General features: G+C 38.9%; 1 protein-coding gene across 1 annotated transcript in view; it reads left to right on the forward strand.

Moving 5' to 3' along the window:
- LOC112934981 (uncharacterized) overlaps positions 1-16,129 on the forward strand; it is a 45,827-nt gene that overhangs the window by 24,323 nt on the left and 5,375 nt on the right. Inside the window, exons 8-9 of the mRNA XM_072727024.1 lie at positions 4,720-4,855; positions 9,848-9,954. Coding sequence (XP_072583125.1) covers positions 4,720-4,855; positions 9,848-9,954 — 243 coding nt within the window. The remainder of the gene's footprint in view (positions 1-4,719; positions 4,856-9,847; positions 9,955-16,129) is intronic.

Genomic DNA, 16,129 nt, shown 5'->3' on the forward strand with positions numbered 1-16,129 from the left:
TGGAGGGAAATTTTATGGGTCTGGATAGCCAGTTCAAGGAGGGTGATAAGAAGGATTCTGAAGTCAGGGACAATTGGTGGACCTTGGCAAGCAACCAGAGAGAAAATGGGAAGAAGCACAAGGCTGGGTGAGTCCATATGGATCTGTGAAGTGGCTTCCAGAGGAGGTGTACAGCTGTCACAAATATGTATCTGATCCTTAGGAGGCAATGGCAGAAGGGGAGATCCCTAACACAAGGAGGTTCTCCCCCAGGGGGCTCTCATTCTAGTGTTGTAGTGACTTTAAATATCCAGAAATGAAGCTGAGACAATAGGCAGTAATATTTATTACTAAGTGTACTAAGTTCCTCTATTTCACCACTCTTCCCAGTTGACCTTTACAGTACAACTAGGAAATGAGTATTATGATCTCTATTAGAGCAATGAAGAAATTTGGGTTCCGAGAAGTTAAGTGGCTTTCTGGGGAGTCACACAGCATTTTTCAGAGAGAGGCATTATACCCAGAGATTCTCTTTCTCTACACCATCCTGCCTCTCAGGCACAACTGAATTTGCTATGCCACCACTAAGTTTTCTGAGACAGAGGGGAGTAAATTAAAGTGGTCATTGTCAGGGGCAGCTGGGTGGCTCAGTCAGCTAAGCGTTGGACTCTCGATTTCAGCTCAGCTCTGGATCTCAGGGTTCTGAGGTAGAGCCCCACAGTGGGCCAAGCATCAAGCTCCATGCTGGGTGTGGAACCTGCTTAAGATGATTCTCTCTGTCTCTCCCCTTTCTCCCTCTCTCTCCTTCTCTTAAAAAAAAAAAAAAAAGTAGTCATTGTCAGCTTGTTTTTGTTTTAAAGAAATGTTAAGTAAAAATAGGTTGGGGTGAATACAGCTGGGGTGGATCAAGTATTCCCGGGGGCTGAGCATGTACTCACCCTTACTCTGAGGAATTTGTTTTCCATTCAGAGAAAAGAATTTGGTTCTGTTTGAATTTTGAATGCAGGCCCAAAGGAGGAAATCCCTGTACTAAGCAGCATCAGCTTTCCTACCATCTAACAGGGCACTGTGACTCACTAAATTCTGCAGAATGGTTTGGACTTGCACTTCCCAAACTGGTTATTTTTCATGAGCAGAGATGACACACATGGTGATCTTATTTACCACCAATGGGAGGGAGATTTGGATTGTTCCTCCCCATGAGTGTGCAAGTTGTACCAGGCCAATCACAGACCCAGAAGCTCTCTTCTTCTCCAATGGCACACATTTGCACTGCACTGGCTCAGTTGGTGGGGTGGCAGGGGTAGACTGGCAAAAGCTGTTTCTTTCCTTGCAAAGCTTGGCAGTGGCACAGGAATTTGGCCTTTGGCCTCCACCCCACTGGCCTTGTGTTTCATCACTGCTGCTTTCTGGCAAAAAAAAGGGGCAAAAAGAAACGAGTGCCACATGTAATCAATATCCACATCATGAATCATTTTGAGCAGTAAACTTAACTTTTCAAAGGCATTTATATTTGTAAAGAGATTTTATATATAGAAAAGACATATTCTATTCATGTTCATGAATGGTCTCAAGGCATTATTGGCTACACTATACATGGAAAAACAATGAACAGCAAGATAAAAGTTTCCACAATATGATTGCATTCTGTACTCTTTTACTCATTGATTCATTCATTGGTTCAGCAGTTATTAAATACCCACAATGTGCCAGAAACTGTTATAATATATTAGCACTGTCAAATTATTCATAACAGCTGTCATTTGCCATCATCCCCATGTCCTGGATGTAAGAACAAATACATTTGGGCAAGTTATGTTTAGTCCCAATGAAACTAAATGATGAGCTAATTTTCATCCCTCCAACTGTGTTTGAAGGAAAATAAGTCCTATTTCTCTCAACAATCCAACGGATTAGATTTGTAATCAAAGAAACCAATGAATCTCTTTTTATTTATTTATTTATTATTTATTTATTTATTTTTGTATATTTTTTTATTGGAGTTCGATTTGCCAACATATAGTATAACACCTGGTGCTCATCCTGTCAAGTGCCCCGCTCAGTGCCCATCACCCAGTCACCCCATCCCCATGCCCACCTCCCTTTCCACCACCCCTTGTTTGTTTCCCAGAGTTAGGAGTCTCTCATGTTTTGTCTCCCTCTCTGATATTTCCCACTCATTTTCTCTCTTTTCCCCTATAATCCCTTTCACTATTTTTTTATATTCCCCGTATGAATGAAACCATATATGTTTGTCCTTCTCCGATTGACTTACTTCACTTAGCATAATACCCTCCAGTTCCATCCACATCGAAGCAAATGGTGGGTATTTGTCATTTCTAATGGCTGAGGAATATTTCATTGTATACATAAACCACATCTTCTTTATCCATTCATCTTTTGTGGACACTGAGGCTCCTTCCACAGTTTGGCTATTGTGGACGTTGCTGCTATAAACATTGGGGTGCTCGTGTCCTGCCATTTAACTGCATCTGTATCTTTGGGGTAAATCCTCAATAGTGCAATTGCTGGGTCGTAGGGCAGGTCTATTTTTAACTCTTTGAGGAACCTCCACACAGTTTTCCAGAGTGGCTGCACCAGTTCACATTCCCACCAACAGTGCAAGAGGGTTCACCTTTCTTCACATCCTCTCCAAAATTTGTTGTTTTCTGTCTTGTTATTTTTCACTGGTGTGAGGTGGTATCTCGTTGTGGTTTTGATTTGCCATCCCTGACGGCAAGGGATGTAGAGCATTTTCTCATGTGCTTGTTGGCCATGTGTAGGTCTTCTTTGGAGAAATTTCTGTTCATGTCTTTTGCCCATTTCATGACTGGATTGTCTGTTTCTTTGCTGTTGAGTTTTAAAAGTTCTTTATAGATCTTGGATACTAGCCCTTTATCTGATATGTCACTTGCAAATATCTTCTCGCATTCTGTAGGTTGTCTTTGAGTTTTGTTGACTGTTTCTTTTGCTGTGCAGAGCTTTTTATCTTGATTAAGTCCCAATAGTTCATTTTTTGCTTTTATTTCCCTTGCCTTCATAGACATATCTTGCAAGAAGTTGCTGTGGCCAAGTTCAAAAAGGATCTTGCCTGTGTTCTCCTCTAGGATTTTGATGGATTCTTGTCTCACAATTAGATCTTTCATCCATTTTATCTTTGTGTATGGTGAAAGAGAGTGGTCTAGTTTCATTCTTCTGCATGTGGATGTCCAATTTTCCCAGCACCATTTATTGAAGAGACTGTCCTTTTTCCAGTGGATAGTCTTTTCTGCTTTGTCAAATATTAGTTGACCATAGAGTTGAGGGTCCATTTCTGGGTTCTCTATTCTGTTCTACTGATCTATGTGTCTGTTTTTGCGCCAGTACCACACTGTCTTGATGATCACAGCTTTGTAGTACAGCTTGAAATCTGACATTGTGATATCCCCGACTCTGGTTTTCTTTTTCAATATTCCCCTGGCTACTCGGGGTCTTTTTAATCTCTTTTAAAAGCATACTTTTTTTTTTTTTAAACTGGCACACTAGAATGGGCCAAAGTCCAGATTTCTCACCTTTCCCTAAAAAGTCATTTCCCATTCATGACTTGAAAACTTATACTTAGTTATCATTGACTCTTCTCTCTTCTTAGCTCTTCCTATGCACTAGATAACATTCACTTCATGTTAGCTTCAAAAGGGCAGGGAGTTTTGTTTCTTTTGTTCCCTGTTGGGTTTCCAGCCTGGCATATAGTAAAGCTCAAAAATATTTGTCGAATGCTGAATGAAATCAAGTACAAAAAATCCCATCTACCCTTTGGTTAGGTTCTTAAGTCAGCATATTAGGCAGAATTAGTTTATAGCTAAGTAATTATTTATAATTCCTTAAACTGCCTACACAATAAACATATAGGTATATTATTTCTAAGACCTGTGCAGTTTCTGGCCAGCTTTGGAACAGATCATTGTTTGTCAGTTAAGCCCCAGATGAAGTAGTCAGCTAGTGTTTAGGGGGTTATATTGTATATAACTTTGAATAGTTGGAAGCCTCTGGGAAGCCATCTGGCTTTGAGACCAGATTCAGATCTCTCATCTCACACTTACTGAGTGGATGAGCTGACATTATGTCTATGGCTATTTCTCCTTTTCCATCCTCTTCCTGTCTTTTTCTTCGCCAAACTCTTAAATTTGAACTGGTATAATTAAATGTGTACGTATGCCTTGCTGCAGCACTGACACTGAACTTTATGAAAGCTGAATAGACCAATGGGGATGAATCAGACTCCAAGACCACTGACCTCAGTCAGGAAGTCCACAAAGGCAAGATGGTTATTTCTCCTTCAAATTTGCTCTTCCAGGGCTCAAAAAATGTGACAGCTTTGCAGGTTCTTTTAAAGAGCTGAATCCCTGGATAAGGACTATCACTTCCCCAGGATCAGTGGGCAGCTCATTTATCTTCTACCAGGAAATTTCTAAAGACATTGATTTTCCTCTTTAGCCAAAGTAAAGGTAACAGTCTAAATCTTAAGTGAGATTTCCTTTCATACAGAGCAATCTGGGGCTTGCTATGGTAAAGAATAAAGTAAAGAATAAAGTATTTTTTTAAAGGAGTTCTTAAATTGTCTGTATTTCCTTCATTATACTGCAAAATGCATCTACTCACACCAGTCAAATAAGTACAGTTTTAAAAAAAATAAGATCAACTTAGCTGGTGGCAAATGGGGGAGCTATTGTCTAAAAATAATAAAATATTATTTTCTGATAGGAATCAAGAAAAAGATGAAAGATTTGACTGAAGCTGGTCCTTGGTTAGTGAAATTGTATTTGGCAGATAATGGCATAGATGGAAAAGGAAAAGAAGGAGAAAATGGCTTGTTGGAATTCACTCAGATTTTAATGTGGTGAGTAGAAAAGAGGTTTTATTTGTTCGTGTTCTAAAACTAGATGCTTGGTTTAAATCGTAGGGGCAATGATTTAGTTACAATTCATTTTATTTTATTTTATTTTTTAAAAAAGATTTTATTTATTCATTTAGAAACACAGAAAGAGAGGCAGAAACACAGGCAGAGAGAGAAGCAGTCTCTCTGCCCAGAGCCCGATGCGGGACTCGATCCGAGGACCCCCAGATCACGACCTGAGCCAAAGGCAGACGCTCAACCACTGAGCTACCCAGGTGTCCCTGCAATTTGTTTTATTGAAACAGTGCCAAATGAGGTTTTTCAGCTCTGAGAGGGAAGCAGCGACCCACCTGTGATCTTAAGGGAAGGCCTGAAATCATATATATGGCATGGCAGTTGTATATGAGCCCACAAAGGAGCTCCAAAGACCTCACTAGAAACCCCATTTAATGAAGTTGGCAACTGAGGAAAGGCAGGAGTTATGAGCTCCAGATTTTTCTTCCCTAAAGTCAGCCATGTGACCTAAGGAAGAAAGGCAGCCTACTCAAGAGTGAATACTATTTTTTTATTACAAAGTTGTCTCAATCTACCTAGGCAGAAAAACAGAGCTTTTCTCAAAAGCTTCTGGAAAACAGAATATTTCCTTGCCATATTTATGCTGCAACCTTGGACATCTCTTTGCCCAGCTCTCCTGAATTCCATACCCAGTGGGCTAAGCCACAGTGAGCATTTGCAGCACTGTGGGAAAGCTTGCTCAGTGGAAGGCTCCAGGTTATACCATCTTAGACATCAGTACTGACAGTACCTTAGGGCAATGAAAGACAACAGAACAGAACTAAGATTTGAGACTTGAGGGCTGGATTGATGGCTATTTATTTTAGAGGAAAAATATCCTTTTTTAAATAAACTTCTTTATTTAGGAAAGTTGGGAATTTCCAACTTGGATACCTTGGCTGCTGTTTTTTTGTTTTGTTTTGTTTTGTTTTGTTTTGTTTTTGCTTTGTTTTGTTTTGTTTTGTTTTGAGAGAGAGAGAGAGAGAGGCAGAGACACAGGCAGAGGGAGAAGCAGGCTCCATGCAGGAAGCCTGACATGGGACTCAATCCTGGGTCTCCAGGATCAGGCCCCAGGCTGAAGGCAGCACTAAACCGCTGAGCCACCCGGGCTGCCCGGCTGCTGTTTTTATAATAGTTATATTAATAAACGTCATTTTATTCCCTCCTAGTATATTGGTAGATTTAGTACATTGCTGATATATTATCTTTTTAGTATATTGCTAACATTTTGTTAGGAGTTTTCACATCTGTGTTCATCAGGGATATTGCTGCTTACTTTTCTTGTAATGTTTTCCTTTGTTATTGGGATCAAGGTGATTTTGGCCTTACAGAATGAGTTACGAAGTGTTCCCTCCTTTTCTATTTTATGAAAGAACTTATATTAGAATGGGCATTATTTTATCTTTAAATATTTGCTAGAATTCACCAGTGAAGACATCTGGACTTGGAGTTTTCTTTATGGGAAGATTTTTTTAACTACAAATTTAATTTTGTTAATAGATGGAAGGCTATCCTGGTTATTGTGGGAGGGGGGTGTTATATCTTTATATCTTTTAAGCAATTGGTTCATTTTGGCTAAGTTTTCAAATTTATTGTCTTAAATTTATTCATAATGTTTCCTTCTCATCATTTTCCTATTTAGAGGATCTGTAGTGATGTCTCCTCTCTTGTGCTTAATATTGATAATTTGTTTTCTCTCTTTTTTCCCCAATCAACATGATTAGAATTTTATCAATTTTATTGATCATCTCAAAGAACTTGCTTTTGGTTTCCTCTAATATTTTAATTTTTTCAATTTCAATGACTTTTATTCTTATTTTTATTATTTAACTTTATTCTATTTCCCCTGAGTTTAATGTGCTCTTCTCTTTATTAAGATAGAAGCTTAAGTTTTTTATTTTAAACTTTCTGTATTTCTAATGTAAATAGTTATATTATTAACACTAAGCATTTTTTCATTGCATCTTGCAAATTTTGATATGTCATATTTTTATTGTCATTAAGTCAAACTATTTTCTAATTTCCCTTTTGATTTCTTTGACATATGGGTTATTTAAGAGTTCTGTTTAGTTTCTACATATTTGTAAATTTTTCAAATATTTTTTTCTGGTTGATTTCTAATGAAATTATGCTGTGATTAGAGAAGATACTTGTTTTTGGCCCAGATTATCATCTATCTTGGTGAATGTTCCATGTGCACTTGTAAAGAATGTGTATTCAACTATTTTTGGATGGAATGTTAATAAATGTCAGTTAGGTCCAGTTGTTTGGCAGCATTGTTATGGTTTTCTATATCTTTACAAATTTTCTATTTACTTGTTCTATCAATTATTGAGAGAGGGGTAATTGTGACTTTGTATCTCCTTGCAATTTAATCAGTTTTGCTTCATGTGGTTTTTAAAAAGATTTATTTTATTTATTTTTTAGAGAGAGTGAGAGAGAAAGAGAGCAGGAGGAGGGGAGCATGTGAGCAGGGGCAGGGGCAGAGTGAGAGGGAGAGAATCTCAAACAGACTCCCTGCTGAGTGCAGAGCCCAATGTGGGAGTTTAATCCCAGGACTCCTAGATCATGACCTGAACCAAAATCAAGAGTTGGCTGCTCAACCAACTGAGCCACCCAGTGCCCTTTGCTTCATATATTTTAAAAATCTGTTGTGAAAAAAAATTTAAGATTAAGTCACTTGAAGAATTGACCCTTATTATCATTATAAAATCCCTAGTAATAGTTTTATCTCTGGTAATCCCTTCTATGAAATATACCTTGATGAGTATTAATATAGCTACTTCAGCCTCCTTTGGATTAATATTAGCATAGTATATCTGTTTCTGTCCTTTTGCCTTTTTTAAAAAGATTTCATTTATTTATTCATGAGAGACAGAGAGGCAGAGACATAGGCAGAGGGAGAAGCAGGCTTCTCGCAGGGAGCCTGATATGAGACTCGATCCCCAGACCTCAGGATCATGCCCTGAGCCAAAGGCAGATGCTCAACCAATGAATCACCCAGGCATCCCTCTGTCCTTTTACTTTTAACCTATATATATTTTTTTATAGTAACTTCTCTATAACTCAGTTTCCTCATTTGTAAAAATGGGGATAATAATAGTGTTTAACTCAAGAAATTGTTATAGGGTTAAATTAGATCATGTATGTAACATGTTAAATATAGTGCATAGGGCTCCAACTAGCCCCTTAATACAAATTAGAAAAAGGGCAAATAAATTAAAAGAGGCACTACGTCTGGCCCATGAGTCAGAGGAGTTACCCTTTCTAGGTCTATGCTTCAGATCCCAGAACTTGACAAGCAGAGCTTGGCAAATTTCAGCCCCACTTACACCTTTGGAGGACATGGATGGCCCTGATCACATCTGATGCATAGTGAATGCTTTATAAAATCTTAACTCATGGAGTGCCTGAGTGGCTCAGTCAGTTAAACATCTGCCTTTGACTGCTCAGATCATGATTCCAGGGCCCTGGAATCGAGCCCCATGTCAGGTTCCCTGCTCAGTGGGGAACCTGCTTGTCCCTCTTCCTCTGCCTGCCACTCCCGCCCCTTGTTTATGTGTGCTCTCTCTGTCAAATAAATAAATCTTAAAAAAACAACAACAACAACTTAGCTCATGTGAGGCTGAGTATCAGACTTAGATGCAGAATTGTCAAGTTGTGAAGTTGTTTTCAATACTATCCCTTCTCCTTCTGGAATCCCTGCTCCCTCCTGAAGCATCCCTGCTTTCACCCATCTTATCTGACGGAATTGGACACAGGCAGTCAGTTCAGGAAGCCAAAACCAGGCAAGTCCTGATTAGATAGGCTATTTCCTTGGGAGCAAGACCTTTGAGAGGGAGAGTCTTGCAGAACCATTGAGCCCCACCCTTGAGTTCTGGCTGCCGAATCAATAGAAAGTGTGTACAGGGAAAATGACCTTGTATTTACTACAGATCTTAACTGAAATTTCATATCCCCAGTGCATGGGAAGGACTCAAAATTGTTTTATTGAAAGTTGTGTGATAATTTCTTTCAGAGCAGAGGCCATGTGTTAAATTTCTTTGATCCCTGTAATGTTAGACACATATGCATTTAGTAAGCATGCACTCAGCATAATAACATCTCTGATACTGCATTTTGCAAGATACTTTCACAGAAACTGCTTCATTCTGTTTTCACCACAACCTGATGAAGTAGGCAGAAGAGCCAATTTGGGGGCCAGTGTTACAGACGAGAAAGATAAGACCCAAGAGGGCACATGGCCTGCCCATGATTACACGGTTGACAGGAGGTAGAAGCTGGCCAGGAGCCCAGGCTTTCACCCAGAGATCATGTCTGCTCATGATGCCAGAGATTCTCAAAGACCAGTTGGCAGGACAGTGCGAGGACATGAAGGAATGTTTAATAATCCTCAAAGAAATTAGAAAAAAAGGCAGGTGTAGTGTTCATTTTTCATAAAGCTAAGCTTACTTAATTTTAAAAGCTATCCTTTATTTTGACACTATGCCTTTCCTAATTTTGTCTAAAAATAGTTGGACTATAAGTGTTGCTAGGTGAGAACTGTTATTTATTTGACATATAAAAGTTGTCAAAACAGTCTTCTCAAAGCTTTTTGACATTTTACTGTTTGTAGAATCTAAAAGACTGGGAAGCCCTGCACAATACCACACCGTATCTTCTGAATAGATAAATAAATGGAAGATTTAAGGCAACTAAAAGTCTTCATCCTACCAATTTACTTAGGAGAGGCATCCAAACTAAAGAAAGTAGATTGGAAGAGCCTGGATTCAGGATAGCTGTAGTTTCAAATTGGGTCAGCGCTTCATCTTTGAAAGGGCGGTCGAGGAGAGTGTTGAAGACCTAAAAAGAGAAATCATACTCCAAAATAAATAGATTGAGTTTCTTTGAGTAAGCGTGCTTGGCACGATGCCATTTTGATTTGTCATTTTCTTTGGCCAGCCTGATCACATACTCTGCTCACTTAAGGGAAATTGACCTTGGAAACAATGTCCTTGGAGAAACGGCTGCTGCTCACATACTTGAAGCACTGAGAGCCAGAAAGACAGGTAGAGTGCTTGTGGTTTGTGTTCCTCTGCATTTGTCCAACATCTGCTCACCCCTATACTTTTCATGACCCACTCTACTTCTTTCATTAAATAACTGGCCTGAGCTAAGCGATGACCAGGAGCACTGTCATAAGCCACATGGATACCCTTGTGTCCATTTGCCCAGTGATTTGCACAGAGTTCAAGAACTTTTATGATATCATATGTCATCTTTGACCTAAGCATAGTAGTCTCTGGAGAACATGTTCCAAGACCCCCAACGGATGCCTGAAACTACAGATAAGACCAAACCCTATATATACTGTGTTTTTTTCCCTATACAAACATGCCTATGAGAGTTTAATTTATAAATAGGCACAGTAAGAGATTAACAATAATGACTAATAGTAAACAAGAATACTTATGACATACATTGTAATTAAAAATATGTGAATGTGGTCTCTCTCTCAAAATATCTAACTGTACTGTACTCTTCTTGTGATGATGTATGATGACAAAACTTGTGTGAAGAGATGAAGTGAGGGGAATGTCACAGCAGCATTAGGCTCCTACTGACCTTCTGTTGGTTCTTCAGAAGGAAGACTATCTGCTTCCTGACCATGGGTAACTGGAGCTGTGGAAAGAGAAAACACTGGTTAGGGGAGGGTTACTATAAGGAATATTCTCTGAGGGACTCTCCTATTCTCTATTCTCCCCCACAAACTAACCTACAGATATTTCTCCAGACAGCAATTGGAAAACTGAAGTGACATCCCTTATAAGATTCTGACATGCTTGCTGGACCATCAAAGATTGTTTAAATTGTGATTGACATTGGGAGAGCATCAGGAGTCCTTTATGATTTAACATTAGCCAACCCTGCCCCCCTCCTTTCATTAATATGCATGACCAGAATTAACATAGCTATTTTACTGCAGACAGAAGATGAGGAAGCAGCATTTAAAATAAAGCCCAGGGGATCCCTGGGTGGCTCAGCGGTTTAGCCCCTGCCTTTGGCCCAGGGCTTGATCCTGGAGTCCCAGGATTGATTCCCACATCGGGCTCCCTGCATGGGGCCTGCTTCTCCCTCTACCTGTGTCTCTGCCTCTCTCTCTCTCTGTATTTCATGAATAAATAAATAAAATCTTTAAAAAAATAAATAAACAAAATAAAATAAAGCCCAAAAGGGTACCCGGGTGGCTCAGTGGTTGAGTGTCTGCCTTTGGCTCAGGTAGTGATCCCGGGGTTCTGGGATCCAATCCCACATCAGGCTCCCCAGAAAGAGCCTGCTTCTCCCTCTGCCTATGTCTCTGCCTCTTTTTGTGTCTCTCATGAATAAATAAAAAAAAATAATACTAAAGCTCAATTAAAGACAAAATTGTAAACAGATTTGAACATCCGAATTCAGTGTTTAAAAAGGGAGAAAGAAATCTTGTGCATTATCTGGCAGGTTACATGGCGAGAATTTAGTAGTACAAGCATTGGTCTTTATCATTTCTTCTATAAAATGACCTTAGAGACACGGCATAGTTTTAGATTGCTTTTTTTTTCTAGCCCTGGCAGTTTTAGAGAGCAGAATTACATATTACCATCTACCATGTTGCCATCTTTAAACCAAAACCACTGTCTCATCATTTCTTCACAGCCAACCAAATGATCCCAAGAGTTTTGAGTTATCCCTTTATTTTGGAGAAACAGAACATCTACTTCCTTAGTCCATCAGAGTTGAGTTCAAATTCAATAGAATTATTTTGTTAAAACAAATTTAAATTTAACTTTAAGCTTAATAAGCTGAAAGCAGGTTAATGACTTCATTTGGTTTCCCTTAGCACCATGGTCACTTTCTCTCTATACTTTGTGGCGGAAGACATTATAAAAAGCTGCAGGCAGTCTTCTGATCATTACTGTGAGTGCTAATGATGGACAGTCTCAGCTGATTTAATGGCAAATTATTCTCATCGAGTACTTATTTGGAGCTGCAAGACATTGTGCTTGCTTAGTAAATGGTTCAATTTGCATAAACAGGGACGATAATTATGAAATACCCACCTGAAAATGCAGATTCTCATTTAAAAAGCATTAAAAAACAATTTATAGTTCAAGAAAGCATTTTCCCCACAAATATAGTAGTATATATCATGAGTAGCTTTAATGCATCCACATTTTAAACCAAAATAATTATGGCATGTTTCTGATGGAGCGCTTCATTGTTAATTTGAACACCAAGAAAGACTCCTCGAAACAGGGTTAGCTGGTTGGATTCGATAGGGAAATCTCTTGCCATTTAGTCTTAATGGCATCTTTTTTTTTTTTTTAATGGCATCTTTTAAACATTAAAAGTGATTAGTATTATCACTGATTATAGAACTAATGTTCTTCTTTTGATTGCTTGTGTGTTCTTATCATTTGCAAGTTAACAAGCTAATTTCTAATCCTAATTCTACTTCTTCCATGAAATCCAAATTAACAGCCTAAAGTCATTTATGTCTACCAAGGAATTCTTAATGAGCTACCTTTAATGATGGAACATACACAACGAAAGCTTTCTCAGAAACATCAGGAACCTCACTAGTTACAAAAAATAATAATAAAAGCAGAGGGATAAACATATCTTATAGGGTTGCTTTTTTACTAATTTTTTTTTATTTTTTATTTATTTTATTTTTTTTGCTTTTTTACTAATTTTTAAAACAACAGAAGACTTCATTTACCCATTCTTATTTATCTATCTATTTCAACATAAATTTATTAAATGCTGTAGAACAAGGCAAAAGGGCCCACAGTGACCACCAAGCCAAATGCAAACAGGCTCATTAAGTGACTCTCCTTGAAATAGCCATAGGCCCTAACTGACCAATTACAACCAGGCACAGTTCCTAAGATTACCGGAAAAGGGTAAATCCCATACATTCCCTGCCTCCTCACTTCACCCTATAACTGTGGCCCTTCGCCACTGCCTCCTAGCAGACAGTCTTTCCCTTGCTGTCCTGTCCATCACTCCCTTGTAGCGTATTCAGTAACCTTTTATCTCTTTTGTTCTGCCTTGAGTGAATTCTTTCACCCCCCCATGCTGCCAGCCTCCACCCAATTGGAGCACCCCACATTGGTGGCCTGCACATCTGATTAGGACACCCCACAAATGCCAGGCTTTGTCTGAGTTGAGCAGTGAATCCCTGCTTTCTTGGGTCTTACTTCCTAGTGAATGCCAGACAGTAAACCAACTATAAAGAGAAGTAAAATATATCATTGTATATCAGATGGGGATCATACTTGATGGAAAAATAAAGCAAGAAAAGGAGATAAAGCATGTATGTCAGGGGATGGGAATTGAGTTAGGATAGCCAGAGAAGGCTATTCTAAGAAGAAACATTTGAGTAAAGGCTGGAAGGTGTGAGAGAACAAGCCATGTAGATATCTAGGAAAAGAGCAGTTCAGATAAGCAGAACAGCAAGTGCAAAGGCTTATGGCAGGAGGCTACCTGGTATGTTCTAAAACCACAATGGAAACCAGCATGGCAGGAGTGGAGGGAGAAAGAATAGGAAAGTAATAGGACAAAAGAGTTCCAAGAAGCAAGCATGGACAGCAGGGGGCCTTCTTGGCAATTATGAAGACTTTAATTTTTAACTTTATTGAGATGGAAAGGCATTTGAGAATTTTGAGAAGAGTGACCTGATCTGACCCACATCTTAACAGGATTACTCCAGCTCTCTGTTGAAAACAGATTGGGGGAGAGGTGGGAACAGAAGAAAAAAGACCAGTTAGTGAGCTTTCTTTCTTTCTTTTTCTCTTTCTTTCTTCTTTTTTATTATGTAGAAGCTTTTATTTTTTTATTTATTTAAATTTTTTTAAATTTAAATTAATTTAAATTTTTTTTTATTTATTTAAATTTTTTATTTAAACTCACATATAGGTGAGTTTTCTCTGGAAAAATCAAACAGAGCTTTCAGCAGACCCAGGACACCCAGTGTGGCAGAGAATGAGGGTAAAGTAAGAAGCTGAAAAGAGGAGGACTAGGGAAAATTCTGTATACACTGAACACTTGGGACTCAGCCTTTACCATTACCTGAGGCACCTTTGTCTACGCTGCTTCTGGAGGCTGATGGCCGTATAGAAGCCTGGGGTATTTTCTTTCTTTCTTTCTTTCTTTCTTTCTTTCTTTCTTTCTTTCTTTCTTTCTTTCTTCTTTCTTCTTTCTTTTTTTCTTTCAGAGAGCATGCACATGAGGTGGGGGGCAGAGAGAAAGGGAGAGAGAGAATCTTAAGCAGGCTCCACACCTAGTGCAGGGCCTGACACAGGGCTTGCTTGATCTCAAAACCCTAAGATCACGACCTGAGACAAAATCAAGCGTCAGATGCTTAACCCACTGAACCACCCACATGCCTCCAGAGTGTTTTTTGATAAACTGAATAGCCCCAGAGAAAGGAACAACAGATGCTGACCCCTGGCCATGCCCTCACCCTTCAAAAAAACCCAGCAAGTAAGCAAGCCCTGTTCATACAGAGGAGCTTCCCATCAGCCTTTGGATGCCTCATGCTTCACTGTGAACAGAAATCTGAGAATCCCCAGACACTTGAGGCAAGTCTTCAACAGATGAAACCAAGCCTGAAACAGAAAAAGGGAACTCTGAAGATAGACAACACAGAAAGTTAAAAAAAAAAAAAAGAAATTAGTTACAACTTCCCCCCGTGAAACAGAAGATAATGCATCTATAAAACAAGAACAGGATGCTGTGAAAAAAGAATAATTAGAAAATAAGAAAAAGTTCTTGGCAAATACAAATGATAGCCAAAATAAATATTTCAAAACAAATGATGAAAGATGGAGTCAAACAAGTCTTTAAAAATTAGAATGAGGGACATCTGAGTGGCTCAGCGGTTGAGCATCTGCCTTAAGCTCAGGGTGTGATCCTGGGATCCGGGATCGAGTCCCACACTGGCCTCCCTGCAAGGAGCCTGCTTCTCCCTCTGCCTGTGTCTCTGCTTCTCTGTCTTTCTGTCTCTCTCTGTGTGTGTCTCTCATGAATAAATAAATCTTTTAAAAAATTAGAATGAAAAATTGGGGAGAATACATGAGAGAGGATCAGTCTGTGAACCCCAGTATTTAACTCATAGTTCAGAAAGAGAGAACAGAGAAAAGCGGAGAGAGGGCATTATCAAATAATTACCAAACAAATCAAGAACTTTCCCTGAATCAACACACAAATCTGCATATTGAAAGAGCTTTGTTGAGTGCCCAGCAACAGTGAATGATAACAACTCTGTCACCATGGCATTTAGGACCCTAGACAACAAAGAGGGGAATCTAACAGCTTACAGATAAATATTGTATATTCCATTCAAAAGATTGGGAATCAGAATGACATCAGACTTCTAACTGGAAGCTAGAAACTGTGGGACATGTGTGCCATGACAACTGTGTGAGAACTCTATCCATTCCCAGTTTCTAGCCAAGTATGAGGATAAAGTAAAGATCTTTTCAGCACATAAGAACTCAAACTCTGTGCCTCCTCTGTTTCCTAGGAAGCTCCCAGAGAACACACTTGAACAAAATGAGAATAAACCATAAAGATGAAGAATGTAGAATCCAGAAATCAGGAACCAATACAGAAAAGGAGAAAAGGGAATCCCAGATGATGGTTGAGGGTCAGAACTAGTCCAAATTGAAGCAGAAAAATAGAAGACTACAGTAAAAACTGAATAGAGCATTGGAAATACTTAAGTAGGGGTGCCTGGGTGGCTCAGTGGTTGAGTGTCTGCCTCCCGCTCAGGTCATGATCTCAGGGTTCTGGGATCGAGCCCTACATCAGTTTTCCTGCTCAGTGGGGAGTCTGTTTCTCTCTCTTCCTTGGCCCCTTCCACTGCTTGTGCTCTCTCACTCGCTCTCTCATAAATAAATAAATAAATAAATAAATAAATAAATAAATAAAATCTTAAAAAAAAAAAAGAAAATACATAAGTAGTTTCCAAGATAATGGGTGTATGAGAAATAAAAGATATTGGGAAGAACATTTAGAATAGGTACACAGAAAACAATGTGAAGGAAAAATTAAGACAATTATTAACTCAGAAGAAAGATATATAAGTGGGGCAGCTGGCTGGCTCATTCAGTAGAGTGTACAACTCCTAATCTTGAGGTTGTACGTTCAAGTTGGGTATAAAGATCACATAAAAATAAAATCTTAAAAAAAAGGAGTTAT

This window comes from Vulpes vulpes, chromosome 11, assembly GCF_048418805.1.
Source record: "Vulpes vulpes isolate BD-2025 chromosome 11, VulVul3, whole genome shotgun sequence".
Taxonomy (NCBI): domain Eukaryota; kingdom Metazoa; phylum Chordata; class Mammalia; order Carnivora; family Canidae; genus Vulpes; species Vulpes vulpes.